Genomic DNA, 17,902 nt, shown 5'->3' with positions numbered 1-17,902 from the left:
GCATGATTCTTTAGATTATCTGCTGTCTTGAGCTTAGTGGATCCCATCACAAAAAATAGTTTCAGAAATTCTTACAAATGTAATTAATTCTTTCAACATGTTCAGCAATTTCATCAATTGGACACAGACAGCTGCAGAGAAATGCTGACCCCTGCTCAGCTCCACATGCATGCCAGTTATGTGTTCTAACCCGCCATACTAACCGCAGGGCCTGCAACATTGTTCCCATATTTTCTAACAATGACTGTACTTGTGAGCCCTCTCAAGGCAATAGCACGACATTGACAACCACTAATAGGAGAGAAGGAGGAACTGGCAGCTAAATAGAGCCCTAAGGAAGACACTCTAATGAGGAAAAGGCCCCTGGGGGCTGCCTGTGCGACACTGGAGATCCATACTGGAGTTGGCAGTGTACCAGGCTGTATGAGCCAGGAGATGCCTTTGTATTGGTGCCATCATTAGCTACTTTGATCCACTCTATAGTCTCCACATCCTTGAAAGAGGCTTGTGTCATGAAAAGACTTGGACATGGAAAGAGACTATAGATAGACTACTGTAACTTTGTGGGTCTGGTGAGTTGACCACACTGCCAGAGACGCACTTGGCCACCCTGTCAGATAAAAGGCTAAGAATGAAAAAAAGTCCTTTCAAGTTTACAGGCTGGTATTTGGAGCGTTTCGGCCATGACGCAAGCAACAGGCACTGGATTCCCATAGCACAATCGTAAACAACAGTAGTGACTGTGGAGCATGATAATATTAACTAAATAGCAAACTCAGCATGTTAAAATGCTTGGCTAGATGAATTTGAAAGGTTTTATAACTCACCAAGTGGTGATTTCTCTGAAAACAGCTGGTGCATGCATATAAGCACAGATTTTTTTTTATTTGTACTATTTTATTTAATGTTTGTTTTATTCATTTTATAGTTTTTACATTCATATTTGTAGTTGCTCCTATAACACTTGCTTTGCTGACACATTGTCTTTTTTCCTGTGTCTTTCATTTCTTTATTTTATGAATGTTCAGCACTGTGTATCTCTGTTTTGAAAAACACTAAATATAAATAAAGTTTATTATTATTATTATTATTATTATTATTATATCATAATCTCAAATTAAATTAAATTACTTCTAAATACAGCCCATCAGTTGCATTCCTTATTAAGACATAATCACTGCTTAATATATTAACGTGATATTATCACATCAACAACAATTCATTACGTTAACATGTTTTATGGCATTTTCAATCCATTTTGAGAGAGATTTTATGGGTAAGGTGTTTGAAATGGACAACCAATCCTGTGCACAGAGCAGAGATACCTGGCTGGACTGATAGTTGTTACATCCAGCTGATCCATCCCAGGGTGCAACATGAACCTGGGGTTTATGGATTGACAGATAACAGAATTGTAGTGTGAATCATTTCTGTTAAGAACAACATTTTTGGGAGCTAAATGCAAACTGCAGATGGAAACAAAGAAGCAGTGGTCAATTATACCTTTGTCTGTAGACACTAAAGCATCCTCAGAGTAAATTAAGATTCGGTTGCGAGACTATCTGTGATGTTTTTAAGCGCAGGATTCTCTGGGTTCATTAGCAGCCAGAGGCAGCCTGGACAGGAAGCAACAGCCCTCGTTAGCAAGACTAACATCTAACAGATGCTCATTGCTTCACCACAGGCTGAAAGGAACAAAACAAATATTGGGTTGAGAGAGGAATTGTGGACTGGCAAGTTGCTAGTGTTGCACTCACCCCATAATGAAATCCTGTAGGACCCGTGAGAAGGTGCTTAATCCTTGCACGGCACCTGCGGATTTGCTCATTGGCAAACACAAACTGTGCTGTTTCCACTGCAAATGTGTATGTGTCCACCCATGTGTATGTGCATGTGTGCACTGGTTTATAGTTTGCGCTCAAGTGATGCCACAGCCTGCTTGCAGTGTCTGCAGCGATGTGAGTAATTCTGTGTGTGAACCGTCGAAGCACTACATGGCAGTGTCAAGGGTTTATAACCTTGACACTAAAAACATGGGAGGAAATACAAAGCAGCCAAGCAGACATCTTAGGAGAGGTGCACATAAGCAAAGTCATACACAGTATTGCTATGGTGAAATTCTGACACTGAAGCATAAATTAACCGACATCAGAGCTCACAAGTTCCTCCTTTGTGGCACTGAAAAAGAGGAGTTGCGTCCCAGTCAGCCTATCCTGGCTCAACAGGAAGCAGAACAGGTCTTACCTTTGTCCAGGGAGGAGTCTGGAGAGTTGAAGTCCATGAGGCTGCTGATTTCACTCTTGTAACAAAGGTCAGTCGCTGCTGGCTTCTGCCTCGCGTGGAGAGAGGGGTCTGAGGGAAGAGCAAATAACAACAGGCTTCATTTATCAAATCATGCTATTTTGAAATACTGACAGAAGCGTAACAGAATTTAGCATGAAGCGTTGAGGGAAATAAGATTTGCTTGCAAATTCCATAATATCCCAACAGCATGTGTAAATAAATAATTTTCTTGAGGGGGGGGAAAAACTCCAACAGTTGCCTATGTGTTTCATTTTGCTGTCTCAATAAAAACACACTTCAGCATCTCTCTCAAGAAACATTAGCAAAGGAAACAGAGCAAAGCAGTTGTAAATTCTTTTGGCCTGGTTGTGTTGCAATTAAAAACAAACTTCAGAAGCTAATTAGGCTCATACCCAACTTAAAAACTATGCAGTTTGACTGTTTAATATTTGTCCCACTCTGATTACTTAGCTTAATGATGTGACCATAAAAAAGAGCTAATTTTTTTGTGTTACATTGCTGTGGATGATGTTTATTCAAACTGGCACAGTAGGCTTAAATGTAACCAGCTGCAGAAAGTATTCTCAATTTTAGTTTCTGTAGTGCTGCATATTAATCATTAAGATCATGAGAAAGGTTTACAGGCCACAGAAACATAGAACTACCCATCAATCATAGTAAATTTTAAACATTCACAGTTGGTGCCGTAAAACAGGGTGGTGAAATTCAGTGGCACTTTTTTTTAAATGCCTGTAAAAGAAATTATGAAGGGAACAGCAGGCATAATAATGTTCTCACTTGCACACAAGTTTGATAAATGTAAAGCAATGTTTTAAGTTTCACTGAGATTAAAAAGACAGAAAGAGAGTCGGCATACACGTAAGCTGCATGCATATATGAATGCCTTCATCAGTGTATGTTTCCCTCTTTGCACATAAATCTACACTGTGGGCAGAATTTGAATTGCTAGCAGGCAACACAATGCCTCAGGTATGTGGAACGGAAATGATCAGCTCCAAATCGTCCTTCTCAATACAAATGTAAGGAGCTCTAACCCCTCCTTCTGGATAAAGCACTACCTCCACAGTGGCTTAACATTCAGCTACCGTCTTTAGGTATACTATGAACACACCCACATGCATGCAGCTGCACACATCTGCAAAAACAGATGCACATGCATACACACACACACACACATTCACTCACTCAATGCTTTAGAGAAGCTGCTTAACCGCATAAACATTAGCATTTTTATGACCAGAATGTGATTTGATTTCCGGTGAGGTTCAGTGGCTTCTAATATGCGTTTGGTTCCCCACCAGTGGCACATAGTGAATGCATATTGAATGCATCGCTCCCGGTCAATTCGCATAAAAGTGTTTGCTAAAAGGAGTTTGTCAGTGCAGGATCTACAGTGCACTTCTGCCACTCTCCCTATTCAAACCGCAGAGACGTGAAGAGCATTATTCCAGAGTAATAAATATTCATGGTTTGAAAAAAAAGTGACACCAACTGTTTTAAAATTATTCATAGCACAAAAATTTGAGTGTCACTGTTTTTTAAGGATAGCAGTCCATGCCTGGCAAAAAAAGAAAAAAAAAAAATCAAACTTACGCACATTGTAACCCCAGAATCTTGGCCATATTGAACGATGAGCTCCAAGTACAGTATGTAGTGTATAGAAACTACATCTGTTCACATTCCAGCAAACTTCCTCACTTCCACTTCTCTCTTGAACCTCGCCTCCTCTCTCTGGCCTGTCCCTCCTCCTCCTCCTCTCCCTCTGCCATCAACCCACCACCCGCCTATTAAGACGCCGTTACCAGTTGAATTATTTCCAGTAATTGAGCACAGATGTGTGTGGATGAAGAGCTGGAGGTCCAGGGGTGGCACTGTCATTACAGCTAGATTAGTCATCATCCTTGTCGCGATGGACTTTATAAGGTTGCTAATGATAGCCTGACTAGTGGCCCCACCTAGGGTGACTGTTAAGAGAACATGAGTGCTGTTTTTTTGCCAAATCGCTATGTAACACCTTGCCACGCCACACTGGCTAGTGTATAATTTTTCAAACTCAGCCTCTCGGTACAGCCCTTGGCACCAGGAACACTGTTGCTAGTGTTTTGAATAATGCAGAAGTGCATACATATCTGCTACCTTCAAGTTGTTGCCCAGTGGCCTCGTTAATTTTTTTTTTATCTTCCCTGTGTTGTGTCCTTGACAAGGCTCACTAGAATATAGAAGTGTACCCAAAGGTGGGTAAGGAGGAAGGGTGCAGTGGAATGAATGCAAAAAATAGAAGAAAAGCATGATGGAGGCTTGATGAGATGTATTTATTTATTTATTTAGTTAAATTTATTTAGCTTTTATTTTACCAGGCAGTTCATAAGAATGTAGCAAGCATAACGATGGTCTGGCAAGAGGTTAGTCTCTTGCGGGAGGAATCCATAAAAACATAGACAGACATTCAAATGTTCAACATTAAAAAGTATAGCAGACATATTATGGAGTAAACAACATTACCATTACAAATACATTGTAAAACAGAAGGAGAGAGTGGAGCAAAGGGGAGAGAAAATTGGGTGATGAAAGGAAAAAAGCTGATGAATGGAAAATGCACAGTGAATCAGAATGTATTGGTGAGTGAGGTAAAGTATGAAAATTAAGTTCAAACAAAAATATCAGGTTATGTGCTTTACAGTTTTACCAAAATTAAGATTTAAGCCACACAACAGATATACACTCTGGCCGCACCAAATGTCAGTGAGTGGTGACTGTTTGATTTTGGATGAACTTCGATATCCAGAAATCAAACTGAACCAAGATCATTTTCTCTGATCTTAGCGGCAGGTGGTGAAGACAATCTTTTCACATGAGGTTCTTTGTGTGTCTACAGTAAGTGTGACTTAAAATCAGAATTAAGTCTAAGATTCTGTTTATCTTTGTGCAGCTGCTCCCAGGTAGCGTTTGTGAGTCCAATTTTCTCATTTGCTGCTGTGTGCATTCACACAGCACACGCATTCATTCTTTAGTTTGCGCATGGAGAGATCTTTTCCACCTGTAACCATAGTGAACATGAAAACAATAATCATAATTATTTGGGAAATTAAAACAAACCTACTGTGTCTGAATTAGGGAGTGGTGGGACGCTTGTCTATGCTGCATTATTTTTATGATTTACGCTGATGAGCAGTATTGGGTACCATTTTATAATAATCACAAACTTTTTCTGTATCAGAGTAAAATAAGATGCTACTGTTCTAATTTCAGTGATCACAACACTCCTGTATTAGAAAGATCTTCACCTGTGTTACGTTTTCAAGCCTTAAGCTCCCTGTTGACGTGAGCCAATATCTATGGAAAGCTTACTCTTGTCTAATCCTGCCTTCAAGTCAAAAATAAGTAAATAAACAGAGTGCTAAATATGACCCAGAAAGGTGGAATGTAATGCAGTGTGCTCTCTTCATTAACCATCCTGCTAGGCCTGTTGGTGGAGCGGCATGGAGGGTCATGGAGTCACCAAAACTGTCTGATTTCATCCTCTAGGCAACATGAATGCTGTTATCAACTTTCATGGCAATGCACCCAACAGATTTTGAGATATGTCCGTGTGGACCGACCTGCTGCCCGACCAACACGGTGACATACAGGCCCCCGCTTCCCAGCGAAAAAGCACAAGAAAATAAAGGGAAAAAAAGATTTAATGCGCTTTATTTGGATTGGTTCTGCTGGTCTACAGCAGAACCAATATTTACAGGCCTACGGATTGCAAGTAAGTCATGCACAACCATTTCAGGATATAACGTAAAGGTAATGTAATACAGTAACAAGCAGTGCTACTAATTACTTTCTTGGGGACTGATAAATGAAGAAAGTATTACCTAAAAAATGAAAGGTAGTGAAAAAGTAATGACTAATGTGTAATTGATTAGTTTTCCAGTATTGACCCCCCACACAGTCAATAATAATAATCTTCCCTTGCACAGCTTTAAGATCATACGTATTTGCTGCAAGGTTGGAAAAGTTGGGCTCAAAGAGTACAACTGTCTATACAAGTGTAACAACAAATCACATCCTTTACTGGGCTGCATACAGATTATTTTAATGATTTTGTTTCCTCAGTAGAGTACCTCGCTCAGGGGTACAGCTGAAATTCTTCCTGGATGTGGTTTATCAGGGAGAGTGAAGAGGCCGAGAGGTGCAATGAGGGGAGAAATGGCCAGGCTGCTGCTCTGATTATTACTTCAGCCGTGCAGACCTTGTAGTGAGGCGTGTTGATGTGCACAGGCATTGTGGTGTGCGTGTGTGTGTGTGTGCATGTGAGTGTGTGTCCTGTAAAAACAACATTTTTTTCCCCCCAAATGGAGTTATCAAGGAGCTAGTTGTAGAGTTTTCTGGGTCACTGTCCAGGCAGCTGAATCACTGTCCTTTCAGCACACTGAATATTTGGGTCTGGTAAGGTCCTTGCGCCTCATATTGATTCAGTGGTCCATTTCTCAGCTCGCTAAAAATCAAAGAGCGGAGAGCAAGTGGATAGACAGATAGAAAGGCAAACACACAGACAGATAAACGGACAGATAGAAGTGTGAGGTATGCAGGTGCAATCAGATATTTAATCTCCCCTGTTGCTCTGGCTCCCTAACGCTTGCTGCCTGCCGTGCTGCAACTTGAACGGACGATGAAGCCTTCTTTAAACCTGTGCTTAAGCCTGTTGTACAAACCATGTTTTGGATGATTTATTAAGCCTTTGAGGTGACAGCATCATTCCCCTTCTTTTCTTTCCTCATTTCCTCACAAGGCAGCGGGAATATTATCCGGCAAAGACGCTGCGGCTCACCTACTGTATTATCTCACTGCAAGTGTGGGTATCTGCCACCTGGAGTTAAGGAAGATAAGTCATCCGCAGCCTGGCAGAGAATGAGAGAATATGCATGAATTCAGGCCTTAATCGATGTGTGCAAGCAAAACATGCATTATACGCGGTGATTAAAACAAAAGAGAGAAGTGGAGAGACACAGCAGGTTGTTTTGTTTCGGGAGTGGAGAGTGTTGAGGAAAGATCATCCGTCTTCTTCATTTAATTGAAACACCCAAGAACTGAATTACAGTAAATCACTTTAGGTTCAGCTGTGTTCGGCCTTTCTACTTTGCTGCTAAAGAAACTGCAACCTTGAAGGGAATGAGTTTGCTTCCACGATCACTTTTATCATTTCTGTCCTCACTGTTATCTCACATTAGGTTCATTTTGGTATCTGGCTGGTGGAAAGGTGTCAATGCTTAGGTTGCAACTCATATTGTTGCAGGAAACGCAGTATAGTGCTCATGAGAAAGCAATGCACTGAAGTAGGAACAAACAAACAAACAAAAAAAAATGCTGATGAGCATTTATCACACTTTATGGCTTGGTTCCATTTTCTTCACCAACAAACTCTCTTTCTCTCAGTTCACTATATCAATAATGAGTGGTTTAACCAGCCGAGCACACAACTGAGGGAAAAACATAATTTTGCTGTGATGAAATAAATAATGATTTGACTCAGCGACAAAAACAACTTTGGTACCCCATGTGGCTCTGTAACAATGTAATTATCCAAATCACTCTATCCTTGCCAAACAGGGCCTACTTGCTCTTTTTTTTTTTTTTTTTTTTTTTTTTTTTTTTAATTTATTTATTTATCTATTGTTAAGTAGTACAGCACTGTCTTTCCACAGATAACAAGCTTGCTAAGAACAAAATTAAGGACACAATTCCTGAGGTGGCATGCCACGTATCATCACAGCATGCTGCAGATAAGTGATGTCAAGTGCAAAGCATGGTAAACATAGTGCATGTAATTGGACATCTATTTGTATGTCTGTATTAAAGGAGATAAAAAAAAAAATGCATGTAAACTGCAAAAAATGCTCAGTATTGAGTCTTCACAACTTAATTTTCTTTTAAGAAGTGAGAAAAACCACCAGTGAGATGAGATAATCCCACCAATTTACAATGCTAATCATCTTTTTTCCTCAATTAAATGTCATTTTCTTGATACCAGTGGTGGGCTGATCTGTATTTATAACTATTCCCAGAAAAAATCATGAAAAAAGTGAAACTGCATTGGAAACAAGGAGGATTATTTCATCCCATGGGCAAAATGCTTCACTTGTTTTAAGAAAAACAGGATTTTGGGAGTGAAAATGAGACTAAATATCGCATGTATGGTGGTTGCAGAAACACTTAATGCGCTACTTGATTTATCACCACAGAGATTTAGTGTCGTGTACATCATACGGTATTCCACCACATGAAAAAGTGACACAGAATAACTGCTGCATGAATGTCAAGGACAATATCGGTTACTGTTAGAGTTATGAGTCATCTTTTTATCCCTTTGCTTTTGAGGATACAATCAACCGTGCCACTGAAATAGTTACAAATGAATTTCAGGTGTTCAAAGAGTAAAAAGGGGTAAATAGTGTTTTGACATTACTTTCATATGATTCACTCTCTCTCTCTCACTGTTTTTCATTTTTACTTTGCAGTAGCTGGGGAACTGATCAGGCATGTCAGATGTCTGTTGTCGGACCATGAGGATTTACTGTATATCATTTTGAAATGGGACCATCTGTATACTCTCACTCTCTTTCTCTATGAGCCAATCTCCATTTGAATTAGGAAAACCACAAATCTGACTATTCACCAACCCCACCAAAAATAAAAGTGAAGGTTGTTGCAACTTTAAACTCTTCTAAAGTTGAGAAGACCATCCTCTAACATCCTGCAACATTTTGTTCAAATGGTCTCTAATTTTGCTGAGTCATGCCCGATGCCAGCCTATAGATTGCTGCAGCAAAATGTTATAGGATGGAGATTCAGCCGCCGTCAACAAGCCCCTCTTTGTTCCTCTTCTCTACACGGACGGATGGGGATGAGACACCAAATCCTCGTCGGGGAAGGTGGTGCATCCCAAAATAAACTATTGGAGTTTGGAGGGGAGACTTAGCGCAGACTAGAGACATTATTGTGTATTTGTAGCAGAACCCAGGTCTCCCTTGTGGGGATCCAAATATTTAGCAGTCAGTCAGAGGATAATCCGTCAAGCTGAGGGAAATATTCAAGCACGCCCTGCCTCAGGAAGGGATACTCTGCACATTTGGATTATTGTTATTATTGCTATTACTGTGAGTGCTGTTGAGAATGAGTCTCATTTCATACTTCTGTCACCCTACAGACCTCACTGCTGCATGTTGCTAACCAGGGATCCATTTCACCCCAATCAATGAACAGGTGGGGAACATTATCATTGATTTACATATGCCTGTACATTCCTCTCTACAGGCTGGAGTGACAACCCATTATGTGACACAATGTATTCCTGTGTAATCCACCCATGAACACTGTGATGATGATGAGAATGGCTGTTATATCAAGGCGAATTAGCTGTTATAGCTCTGAACTGTCAGGCACAAACACACAGCACATCTCCCCTTTTCTCTTTCTAAAAGGGTTTGACATGTCCTGCCGCTCAGAATGGCTTTGTAATAGACAGCCACGGCATAATAATAACAGATTAAATGTTATAGAGTACCTTGTTACATTGAAATTGTAGAACATTAACCCCTCTCTGCCAGTAAACTGCAGTACGGTACTGTATGGCTGAACAAAACTGGCAAATTATATCTAATAACCAGCACTGGGCACTCTACATTCACACAGTTTTAAGTTCTCAGGTTTGTGGACATTATTCCAGAAGGTCTGAGGCAGGTTCAGCAGTCACAGCGGTAATGAGCTGAACTCCATGGTTATGATATAAACTCCTATATAGTAATGGTCCTCTGAGTGTTCCACCAATCCTAAAGGGAAGATCGGGAAGAATTACTAGTCTTCACGGTCAGACAGTTCTCCCTCATGTGCTCCCTATCTCTCCCGTTCCTGTCACCTCCCTTCTCCCTTGGGTCCTCTCTTCTTCCTTAGTTGACTGACTCCACCACCCCCTTTCTTTTTCTTCCTCATTTTCAATCCTCTCTGTCGCACCATTTAATGGGGTTCCTCAAGCTTGGGCAAAGTGCTTCTTTTCCCTCCTCAGAGCCTGCCATATTTTATCTATTGGCACAACGCTGGAAAAGGCGACTGTTGGAACAAAAGAAGCCCTAATGAGAAGTGGAGGTGATTAAGGAATGAATAGGCGCTGCTGCCGGAACCTTCACCAAGGCACCCATGTTCCCCAGCTCGGTCTGCAATCTGCAGATAGGCGCTGCCTCTCTTTTCTTACGTCTGCCACCCGTCTTTAATTGCATTGACATTCAGTGGTCCCGGGGCTGCCGGACTTCTGATAAAGCTTGCATATTCATGCATTAATCACTACCAGCTCGGACAGGCCTCTCCCCTGAATCACCTGCCTTGAGACCTCAATTCAAGGTGCCCTATAAATATCCCATGGATAAATGGAACTAATGGACCAGGGGGTGTGATTGTGAACAGCTAGCGCTTAACATTTAGCCGCCCCCGCTAACCATCCCCTTTCTCAAGACGACTGGTTGTCAATTCATACTATAATGAAAGGCCGCTGAATGTACTGGGCGAGCCATTCAAAGGAAGTGTGCAGGTTGGGGATGTTATTAGTTGGTGTAAGGACTCAGGAGAAAATGAGCTGCTGCCAGAGAGACTAAACTGTGGAGAAGAAGTCTTTTGTTAGCATGTGAATGTCATTTTCACAGTGGCCATCAGACGAATGAACATGTTGTCACCACTGTTTGCACAGCGGAAAATGTCCCCTTTTCTCAGCTCCATGCAAAACTGGAAACAGCTCCCTATGAGTAACACAGCCTAAAAATGAATTTTAAGGAAAGATGAGGAAAGCTGAGGGCCAAGTCCATGTCTGCAAATAAAGACACAATAATGTTTAGAGTCTTGAGCATGGTCATTTTAAAACTATTTTCTTGGGACTAAGGCACTTTGGGGATTGAGAGTTGTGTAACAGCTCACACCGGGAACGGAATGGGGCTGAACATTGTGCCACAACAATTTTATGTTTGCTTTTGACAACATGCTGCACTTGGCCACCATTTAATGTGGTTGAACTGATACCTGAATCGTATCAGGGAGGTTCACACTCTGACTGATGCTTCAGTTCAGCTGCTCTGGATAGCTGTGCTGTGTTTATGTTATGTGTACATGGGATGATGGGATGCTGTAAGAGGATATGTTTGTGGCATGCCGTGTAATCCCAACTGATTAGCACTATCATAGCTGTTGCTAATTGACTTTCCTGTCATTATACGGAGATCCTACACTGCTGTATGTTCACGGGATTAATTCAGTGAACATACTGTAGGCCTGTCAAAATATGTCTCATCAGTGGTGACAGGTGTCACTCCTCTAATTCATAGATAAAAACACAATTATACTATAGTATGTTACAGCTTAAAAAAAGTCTTAAATCTATGCATTCATTTTGCAAAGTCTTATGATAGTAGCAATAATTATACTGTGATGCAACATGCATTTACAATATTAGCTAAATGCCCAGTGGGATTTTATATTACACTGCATTTGTTAAACAAACTATGTTATCACAGCAAAAAGGGGCAGCTGTGGATACTTAATAAACTAATTCTAAATTTGCCGAGGAAATGAATATGTAGACATTTTAATAATTATCCCAATGCAATTATATTAAAATAATACAATAAAAAATTGAAACCTATTTTTGTCAGTACCCGTCATTTGGCTAAAAACCAATTTAATGAATACCATAGAACCCAAATCTTTTTTATGAGCGGCTTTTAGCAGCAATTATGACTAAAAGGCAGTTGAGACCTTGGGATGTAGAGTTTTTTGTTGTTGTTTTTTTACATTTAGCTTTGAATTTGCAAAGCAATATTAGAAACACTGTGTTGGTGTATGCATTTTTGCAGCTTATCTTTTAGTCTTCCATCTGAAAACACTTCATGTGCAGTGAAGTATAAAGCATTTGTGGTGAGAATACACTGTATGAGTTTTGATAGTTACAATCAGTTTCCAAGGACTTGAGTTGGGCTCAAGGTTTGACTGAAAATGAACACTGAAAGTGTGATTCAGCAAACACGACTGAAGCATTGATTCAAATTGTGAAGACTTGATTTTGTAAAGCAAAGGTGTTTCCTTAAAGAAAGCATTTAGAGAAGCCTCTTTCCATGCCTGGGCCTGTTGTTTGTGTGTTGTTCATAACTTATTGTTATGAAATGATAATTCTCAAAGGTTCATATATTTTTTCAGAACTCACACAGACACTGGTGCAATCAGTATCAATTCACATGAAACTGCTAAGGGAAAAGTGCCTACCACGTAAGTCAAGATCAACTTTAACCTTAAAGTCCAACAGGGACATCGGCATCCTTGGCCAACATACTGTTTTTCAGAAGATGCAGCGGGTTTGTTATGTTATTTAATTTATGCCCATTCTAAAATGGTGTAGACAAGACAAAGTAAAGACCTAGTGCATTCAGAGGGTATGTGGTTTTCCTAAGTGTATTTTCAGTAAGGGGGAGTTTCTGAGCAATTTAAGGAAAGAGGCACTTGATATCCAATCGCCGAAAAATGCAATTCTTCCAGAACTCTTCTCATGTCAAAAGTTTTTGATACCAGAACAATGCATGAATTTTCCTTTCTCCTAGTGTCTTAATTTGGTATTCTGGAAGGATTTCTTTATTTTTCACAACTCTTACAACTAATTGTCAATTTCCATAGCATTTTTGCACGTGTACCATTTCTTGACAATTCATCAGCATATATGAAGAGTTTCATTACAAAAATGGGACAATAAATGCTAGCATAAAAGTAAAACTCTCTAAGGATTACTGTTAAATCTATACACTAACTAGCCAACATTACTATGCTTCATTCAGTAGCATTTTAGAGAATATAATCCATTTAATTTCTGAAATATTAAGCCACGCTTTTTCTTAGACCAAAACGGATGTCCTTTAGTTGAAGAGTTTCCTTCCTTTCTATGATTGATGGCCCAAAATGAAAACAAATTAAGGTATCTTGTGAAGAATAGTAGATAATTCAGACAAAAGAATAACATTCTACAGACTACATCATGTTGAGATATTGAATAATGGCCTTCAGGCAATTATGTTTTTTTTCCCACAAAAGATGAAAAATAAAGCATTTGGGAAATGAGTCCGTCAGTATATAAGAGTCTCTCTTTTGGGGGCCGGGGATTCGACTGTCATTGAATCCCTGGCCTGTTGTTATTATTGCTCCTCTGTCACTTCATGTGATCGCACTGTCAACCTGCACTTCAGTATGATTAAGAGCATATGAAGGGGAGGAGGGCAGCAAGGGAAAAGAGGAATCTGCTCCAAGGGTTTGTGAGCCAGTGAAGTGAAGTGGACAGACAGAAGGGAGGAAGTGGGGAAAAAAAAGATTAAAGGGAGTGTGTGAGAGCAGATATGTCAAGTGAATAAGCAACAAAACAGAGGAAAGTGAGGGAAGAAAGAAAGACAGAATGAGAGGAGGGGAGAGACAGGGGGCGTAATGATCGAACAGGAGGAGGGTTAAGAGGGAGAGGTGATGGGAAATAGCAGAGATATATGATGAACGTTCCATCTTCTCAATCGAGGAATAATGTGATGATGGAGTGGGTGGGAAGGATGGGAACGGCTCGGTCGCTTTCTTCTGAGTGCCAGCGGCTTGCAGAAGAAATGCAGAGGGAAAAAAAATTAAAGAAAAGAAGAAAAGAGATCAGGGAAAGGGAAGGAAAAAAATAATTTCCACCTCACATCTGAGTACGCCGCAGGAGGAAAGTGAGTGTGTGTCTTTATGTGTGTGTACTTGCATGCGCATATATATGCATGTGCTAGCACAAAGAATTCTGATAACTATAATTTCAAAAATACTTATGCTGCTACCCAATACCTCTCAACTCAGCAGTTGGCAAAAGACACACACACAAACATCCTTGCACATACACACATACACACACACAGCCTCCTCTCTATTACAAAAAACACCCTCTCCTCCCACACTCATCCCAGGCAGTAACAGCTTCTACCCCTCTCTGATGCAGGGCTATCAATTGAAGTTCTTCTGGCTCCCTCCACTCTGAAACTCACTAATTCCTGACAAATACCCATCTCTTTCTTCTCTTCTCTTTCATTCGCTGACTGTATGTCGTTTCTCTCGTACTTTCCTCTCTATTCTCCCTGTTTTATGTCCCCCGCTGCACATACAGCCCCTTCTGAGCTCAGAATCTTATTTGTCCTCCCTTCTTCACCATCTTTCCCTCTCTACATCTTAATTTCTGTCTGTTTTCTCTTTTGTGTCTCCTTGTTAATTCCTCTCTCTGTCTTTAAACACATTATTATTATTATTATTATTATTTTTATTATTATTAGGTATCGTTTAAATGCTCTGAAAATGTTACATAATTACTACTACATTTCACAAATGAAATAAAATATTTGCAACAAAATAATAACATAACCAATTCCATGTTAACATATGAAATACACAACACAAGCATGCCATTCCCGTAAACAAAGTCATACCAACAGTGTCTCTCCAACTCTGGCATTTAAATGACAGAAATATATTAGGTGAGTGATGACAAAATTAGCACAAAGTTCACAAAAGCACGCACATTCAAATGGTAAATACTCAGTGCTGGATAGATAAAATTTTATATTTAATTTTGGTACGCAATTAAAAGTTGATGGGAGCATATCATCTGGTATCATCTTTTTCTTTGATTAAAAATGTAGCTGACATAGCTCACATGTTGACATGCCGTCATGTATAATGGGCAAGAGAAGCCTGCAGACACAGAACATTTATGAACTTGTGTCCTTAAATGCTGTTTGTTTAACTGTGTGTTTACAAGAGCAGGCAGTGTTGACTGAAAGCTTTGATTGCTATTAAGCCGTCAGCAGGTTAGACAGAATAACAAAACTTGAAACTGAATTGTTGATGCCCACTTTGATTGATGCTGGGCAGAATACACCGAAAACATGCACTTGTTAAAAATGGAAAAAGTTACCATGGTAATTCATTTCCGAAAGAGAGTAAATATCCACTGGATATTATACCGCAATTCATAATAAAAGTGGTCATTGCCACATCCCTAAAATGCAGACTACTATAGTGGAACCAAATAGGAAAAGACTAAACATTGAAGGCATATGACGTTTTCTCTCTCTATGTCTCTCTCTCTCTCTCTCACACACACACACACACAAACTATTTCTCGGCGTGGCGTCATTCAACACTGCCTGTCACCAGCAGCCCAATATTGGAAGAAGACAGTGAGTTATTGCGCCTGAATGGCTAAGTATCAACTCCAACTCGATAATCGAGCCAGAGAGGAAGAGTAAAGCTGGAGACAAAGTCACCAGCCTTGTTTATAATGTTGCTGTGAGGTAGGAGTGAAGGGGAGGGAGGCAGGAGGAGAGAAAAGGGAGAGAACATTTAAAGGGTCATTTTGGGGGGATTTTCTCTCAGGGGGTTGTAGGTCAGGTCCGATCAGCTGGGCAGATGTTTGCTGAACCCGGGCTTTCTGTTAAAGGACGCATTCGTTAATCTCTGCCAACCCTGCTGGCCCACTTTTTTTTTTTTTTTTTAGAGCAATGTCAGTACTAGTGCAGTTGCAAAGTTAAAATGTGTGTGTGTGTGTGTGTGTGTGTGTGTGTGTCTGCTGCACCTGGCTCTAGCGGTTAATTAGCCAAGCCTATGCAGGGATAATGCTGCATTCAGGAGAATGGGACGTTTCCAACTTGGAACTTACCACCTAAAAGTGTTCAAGAAGTTGATGTTGGAGCAAAACTGATGCCTGAAGTAAAGTTGTATTTGTCTGCTTTCATACCAGCAAAAACATTGGAACACAAGCTATACCTCTCTTCCAAAAGCCCACAAAGAAGACAAAAGTTGTATGAGGTTAGTGTTTGATTTATATTATTTTGTAACAACATTTAATTTCATTCATTATGGGCTATTTCTGTCTGACTGCAAATATCATTGTAGTTCAAGTAGTTCAAGCCCAATTTCCCAACTAGGAACTATGAATTCAATGGCTATTGTTGGAAAGTCACAGCTCCTACTTCTCATGAATGCAGCATAATGCACTACTGTCTCAGGTACAGTGGAATTGCATCATATTTGAATCATGGCTTAAACACAAAGACCAAGAGGAAACTGATGGACTTCACCTGTCTATAGTTCCATTGTGAGGGTGATTACAGGAAACAAGGACAGAATCTTTTCTTTTAATGGAAAATATAGAGCTGCGACAGCTCCAGCCTCCAGTTCCAGCTTCGGTCGTAACTCTAGTGCTCGTAGTCCCACAACATAAGAGGAAACAGCAAGGAACGGAACAAAACTACAAGTAAAAACATCCATGGCTTAAACAAGAAAAAACCCTTGTCTCACAATGAGATATGACTTAGAAGGATTTGGTCTAATTCATCCACAGTGTGAGTGATGTATTCTGTCAATACACTGAACACTGGCATGTATTAATGTTTTGGATTTTATTCCCCAATTAAGGCTATTTAAGAAACACAGGGGTCTGATGATGCAGGGATTACCATGCCTGAGCATGTGTGCATCTCTGTGCGTGTGTGTATGTGTGGGAACGTACACACCGGGTGAGACAGATGTCCCCCAGCATTGCCTGAAAGCAGCGGCAAATGCTCCCAATTAAAAGACAAAGTGTGAAAAATGACACGAAACAGATGACAAGGAGAGAGAGAGACACATGAGGAAATTATGTGGTCAATTTAAATCAGTGGTATGGCGTATTTACCAATAACTGTATACACTGCACTACACAGCGTAGGAGAATATAGATCTACCGTAACGGGTTACCGATGTCCCATCCTTTAAACTCATGGAGCATGAAGGCGCCTTAGCTACACCACCTATTCAATATTTCAAACCACAAACCAAATCACCAGTTAAACATCAGTTATTCACTCCACTTCAAGGCCAAGTGACTGTCAGATTTCAACTTTGGTGGTCCTGGAGGCGCATTATACCTAAAGCGGACTCATTTCACCAGCTCAGCACTTCTGTCATCGACCTGGGGAATCCAGCATCATGAATACAAAATGTCAGTGTATTCCCCCTGAGTTGTTTTTATGGGGATAGCTGACATGAGATATGGACAGTGGTACAGACTGCTGCTCTCTCGGCCTCTGCTTCTCTCTTCCTCCCCCTCTTGCTCACCACACTGTATATCCTTCAACTGTGTAGAGATAATGGAGAGTGCAGTCTACCTGACAGTATTCATAAGCAGTATTCAAACTAGGTTTATGTTGTTGCTTTCAGCTGTTTTTCCCTGTTAAAGGCCAGTTCTACCTGTCAGATCTCAATAAATGATGAGATGCTCAAGGTGATCAGGTTAATAAATCTTTTTTTTTTTTTTTTGGCTTGTGTTGGAGATGATGCTGATTTATTTAAGATTTATTCAAGACTACTAAAAACCAAGCTTTCCCATACATAAGGCTCTCATGCAGCGCTAAGAAATATGGGCATATTTACCACAAATTAAGAAAATGTTCATTGTGTAGAAACTGATCTAAATCGATCTCTAATGCTGAGCCCAGATCAGAAAGTAACAAGGGCTTGGGGCAAAAATAGCCATGAATGTTAATAA

At 40.3% G+C, this 17,902-nt stretch overlaps 1 protein-coding gene across 2 annotated transcripts in view; it reads right to left on the bottom strand.

Annotated features, from left to right (window-relative positions):
- kazna (kazrin, periplakin interacting protein a) overlaps positions 1–17,902 on the bottom strand; it is a 208,871-nt gene that overhangs the window by 58,101 nt on the left and 132,868 nt on the right. For both annotated transcript variants that reach the window (XM_030055321.1, XM_030055323.1), the window contains exon 4: positions 2,245–2,352. In XM_030055321.1, the coding sequence (XP_029911181.1) occupies positions 2,245–2,352 (108 nt within the window). The remainder of the gene's footprint in view (positions 1–2,244; positions 2,353–17,902) is intronic.

This window comes from Myripristis murdjan, chromosome 7 (assembly GCF_902150065.1).
Source record: "Myripristis murdjan chromosome 7, fMyrMur1.1, whole genome shotgun sequence".
NCBI classification, from domain to species: Eukaryota; Metazoa; Chordata; class Actinopteri; order Holocentriformes; family Holocentridae; genus Myripristis; species Myripristis murdjan.
Note: the sequence above shows the minus strand (reverse complement) of the source record. Positions and strands in the feature narration are given on the sequence as shown.